The sequence below is a fragment of the Mus caroli genome, chromosome 6, assembly GCF_900094665.2.
Source record: "Mus caroli chromosome 6, CAROLI_EIJ_v1.1, whole genome shotgun sequence".
NCBI classification, from domain to species: domain Eukaryota; kingdom Metazoa; phylum Chordata; class Mammalia; order Rodentia; family Muridae; genus Mus; species Mus caroli.
The window spans coordinates 121503029-121507932 of NC_034575.1; the positions used below are offsets into that span (position 1 = coordinate 121503029).

General features: G+C 47.1%; 1 protein-coding gene across 1 annotated transcript in view; it reads left to right on the plus strand.

Moving 5' to 3' along the window:
* Nucleotides 1–4904, plus strand: part of Ano2 (anoctamin 2) — a 322617-nt gene that overhangs the window by 82598 nt on the left and 235115 nt on the right. Inside the window, exons 4-5 of the mRNA XM_021164190.2 lie at nucleotides 652–754; nucleotides 1812–1863. Coding sequence (XP_021019849.1) covers nucleotides 652–754; nucleotides 1812–1863 — 155 coding nt within the window. The remainder of the gene's footprint in view (nucleotides 1–651; nucleotides 755–1811; nucleotides 1864–4904) is intronic.

The window sequence follows — 4904 nt, forward strand, 5'->3', positions numbered from 1 at the left end:
ACACAGTCTGTTGGCAGAGGAAGGCCAGAGGGACCAGAGCTCACTAGAGCTTATCCCCACGAGGGAAGCATAGAAGTAACATTCCTTAGGAAAGAGCTTACATGTGCAGTGCTGAATAAATATGGGAGAGAGACTCAGAAAGAATTCCCATCTACCTGGTGATACAGAAGGTAAGAAGGAACAGGGAACAGTAACTGAGCATTTTCAACACACATCGACACATGGCCTTCACTCTTGCTTTCAAGATAAAAAAAAAAATCAAAACCAAGACCAAACAAACACTGTCAACAACAACAATAACATCATCATCATCATCTCTGGCCCCCTCATGCCATGTTTTAGGAAGGATTTATTTTAAAATGGGCATATGATTTCTTTTCTCTTCCTATGGAAAAGGGTGTAAACTTCCTGTTTGCTTTGATGCTATTGTAAGTCAATTCATTCCCAACATGACTTGGCTCCCACACCAAGGGGGGCCTTACAGGGTGTGGAGATTAACTGATCATTGCAAAGTGCTTGTAAAAAAATACAAGGCCATATAAACGCTGTTCCTAATTATTATTGTAATTGAATTACTGCTGTATTAGAAGCAGAATTAAACACTCTTGAGCCCCATTCTGCTGCAAACTATTTATTTGCCACTCCCTCTAGGTCTGTGGCCGAATATAGGCGTGTGAATAACAGCGATGAAGCACATCCCTCGCTCATCCCTCCTTCTGGAAGCTTTTCTTCCCTAGTCTCTGCCTTTTCCTTGGTCTACCCCCAAATATGAGAAGGCAAAAGGGATCCTTGGGCTTCATCCTGACCACTGGTATCATTTGTGCCTGGTGTCTCACTGGCACAAATCCGTGACTGTTTTCTGTTCTCCCTTCTTTGTTGGCTCAGTCATTTGCTCCATTCTTTTGGATAGGATATCTTAGCTTGGCCCAGCTGAGGCTTGGGACCCATGAGGAAGTCATTAGATGGCCATCACTGAGCCACATGTGCCTCAGTCTCTCTGAAAGGAGTACCCCTCCACGTGAGAGTAAATCTTCGAAGTAATCATGATGGTGCAAGTGTTGTCTAGATCTCTTAGGTTTGTGAGACATGAACTGCAACAGAGCAGGTGGCCCACATTCTACCTGCTTCTGCCATGGAAGAGAGAGGTTGTGATCAGGCAGGGTGAGAACTCAGGAACAATTTGGGCAAACGAGAGTGCTAGGATAAGCTGTGCTTGTCCTCACTAAGCACTGCCATGTCCTTTGCCTTCCAGAACATTCCTAGGCCTCTGACTGGGTGCTACTAGCAGAGGGACAGATCTGAGGTGGGTTCAAGCCCCTCTCCATCTGACTGCACACCCTGGTGATTTCCTAGCATTCCTTCAGGCTCTCTGAGTTAGATGTGCCTCAGACNGGAGGAGGAGGCACTTTCTCTGAGGGAAGAGAAGGGAACCACACCTTCTCTGAGGCTCCCACACATGGGAGGGAGGCAGACCCAGACACTTCCTCCATGGCCCTCAAGAGGGTTGTGTATCGCGCAGGCCGCCTCTGTTTTCCTTCCCTTCTGCCACTGCAGCCAATTTATAGCCTTTTATTGATTCATTTCTCAGGGTGGGGTGGAATGAGGGGTGTGTGTGTGTGTGTGTTTAAATTCTTTGCTTCCTCAAAACACTCAAGCTTGAATGGGTTTGACAAGGAGGCCATCAGCTCCGCACATGCTTGGCGTCCCCTGCCTCCCGATGAGGCCTGTGCCTCTGTCCCAGACAGCCTGCCTCACAGGGTGGTGACGCACATGGTCCCGGCATTCATCNCTCTGCCGTCCTTCCCTTTTAGGTACATGAGATTCTGAAGCGGACGGCCTGTTCTCGAGCCAACAACACGATGGGTAAGGAGCCCTCCCACGTGGTGATCCATGAGGTGGTGAGGGGCTGGGGGCGGCCCTGTCAACACCTTCCTTGGTGGGCAACAGGGAGAGAAGCAGACCCATGTCCCACAAGCAAGAGCGGCTTCAGCTTAGACTAAGCAGCCATTCTGGGCTCTAGAGTAGAGGTGCCCACTATACCTCTTGTCTAGGATGCTTCCAAGCTGTTGAAACTGCCCCCAGACCTCCAGCTCATCATGGTTGAAGGCGGTCCTCGTCTTTCCAGTTCTACCTACATCTTTCACTCTATCCATACCATTCAGCTGCAACTCTCTTGGCCTAGTTTGCCTTTGACTGCTGTGACAAACACCATGACCAGAAGCAACTTGGGTAGGAAGAAGGAATCTGGGGCAGGAACCTTAGGGCAGGAACTGAAGCGGAGTCCGTGAAAGAACCTTGCTCACAGGTTTGCTCCGCGTGACTTATTTGGCTCCTTTCCTTATATACCTAGGTTTGCCTGCCCAGGGATGACGCTGGNCACAGAGTCAGTCCTCCTATATCAATTAGCTATTAAGAAAATGCCTCACGGATGTGCCCACAGGCCAATCTGATGGAGGTAGCTCCTAAATTGGGGTTCCCTCTTCCCAGGTGACTCTAGCCTGTGCCGAGTCAACAAAACTAATGAGCATACAGTAGCTTTAAGTAACCTNAGCCAATTTTCATTTACTGTTTNCAGGAAGAAAAGTATCTTGGCTGTCTTAAAGGGTGTCTAACTTACTCTATGCGTGAAGAAACGCCTTTCTCCCCAAGAGAGGGTGAATGACTAATGTAAAACTAGACTCTGCTTNAGTTCCTGCCTTGAGGTTCCTGNCTTGACCTCCTGCCTCAGTTTCCCTCCTCCTGCCCAGACTGCTTTTGANCATACAGCAACTTTCTCTTAAAGTCAACNTTCTCTTCACTGTGACTGGTGGAATCCATTCACCTTGTGGAATATTTTCCAGATATGACTATTTCTGTTCCTTTGGAGCAAAANCCCCAACATTTCAGAACATATACACTAAGGCAGGCAGTCTGCTGCTAATGCATTACTCAGAGATGCACAAAGTGGCAGAGGTAGACACNTGAGCGGTGACTGCCCCAATTTTATTATTGCTCATTCCCGGATCAACTCTGGTCCACTGNTTCTCCCATAATGCTCTTTGGAGCTTCCACTAACCCCAGTCTCTTTCTTGCTTAGTCTTTATACTCATGGCTTTGACTCACAGACAGTGAGCCTTGGAGATGTGCTTAAACCATTATTTATGCCCCCGTGTCCCTATTTCCCTATGCCCTTTTGCACCTGTGTCTCTATGGACCTGTACACCTATGCCCTATGTAGCTATGCCCCTATGCCACTATGCAGCTATGCCCCCATGCCCTTATTATTCTATGCCCCTATGCCTCTGTGCCTCTATGCGGCTATGCACCTATGTTCCTATGCCCCATGCAGGTATGCACCTATGCACCTATGCACCTATGCACCTATGCACCTAGCTTTCTGCTTTGCACATCCTACTCAGTTGACTTTATCTAATGAATTAATTTTTAAAATGCCAAGCCTATTAGTTCCATAGCAATTGCTGGTGAGTTTCTGACTGTGTTCACAGACAGAGACTTAACCTTTCTACAATCCACTTTNCTTTGTGTGGAATGGAGATTGTAAATGTATCTTTCAGAGTTTTTGTAAAGATTAAGCAGGCAACAGTGAGTTTGCTTTGTAAACTGGAAAGTCCTTAAAAGCTAGGGCTCTGGGAAAGGATAATCCCCAGGATTATTGGAAGGTCACAGGAAGCTGGCTGCTTGAACAAATTCTATTTTCTTTCCCCCTTTTAGTATTTAGTGTGTGTGTTGTCTCAAAGTCAAACATCTTTAGGATTTTGTTGTTGCCCAGTAGTGTTCAAAATCTGACTTTCTTCTTCAACATTTAAAAGCATATATTTTGAGCACCTGCTGTGTGTCAGATGACNCATCAGAAGCTGAGGGATGCCAAGATGAACTGACCTACTGTCAGCCATTGAGGGGGGCTGTAGTGTAGTCATCCAGCCAGATGTGTAACTAGATAATTATGAGACAATGCAGCNGGTGCTGGGTATAATCACATACACAATGGAAGAGGAGCACGAAGTGGGAAGCAATTACCTTCTAGATCTGCTTCTCAGTATCAACAGGAATTATCCAGCATCAGGTTCATGGCTCCTGGAGACCGTGGAATGCTGAGAGTTATCATCAGCTACAGATGGCACAAGGAACATAGGAGACCTGCCCAAGGCCACATGCTGAGTTGAAGTTGTTACAAGTGGACCTAGAACTTGGCTGTCCTTGCTCTGATGCTGTTCCTATTACCTTTGAAGAGCTCTGGACCAGGGGCAGAGTCAGGAGGATGAGTCTGAAGAGCCAGTTAATTAAGGAGCTGCTGCTGCCACCCTCCCTTTGTAAAATAGGGATGGTCGAACTCTGCTTCTCACCAGACTTGCAAGTGATTTGACTTCTGNTTGGCCACAATGAAGTAACTGGAGCTCTTTGAACAACTTGTAAATTGCCCTTGGCAGATCAAAAACAACTAAGAGGATGTTTCAGATCAACATGGTAGGATCAGAAACAGTGAGGGCTGTGGTCACACTGTGAAGCACTGAGATGATGCAGACCTTTGAGCCAGGAGATGTATTTAGATTTCCTTGCCAACGTCTCCAGTTTTGTTAGAGGTGAAACACACATGGGTGTAAGTGACGGACATCTCTTCAGAGCACCTGCTGTCTCATCAACGGGAGGGGAAAAGAATAGGATTGAGTTTGGCANTGTGGGCAACCCTTGCCCAGACCTAGGTCCTTGGGTTTGGGTCTGGNCTTCCGGACGGTCATTACACTCATGATCCAGGGAAAATACCTTAGTCTCTTACTCACTGGACTTAAGTGGAGCCTTTGAAAGCGGACATGACGATGCGGAGAAGAACTCCAATTCAGCAGCTCCCCCACCCCACCCCCACCACCGCTCGGTCATCACTTTTTCTTTGTAGACAATACATTTTT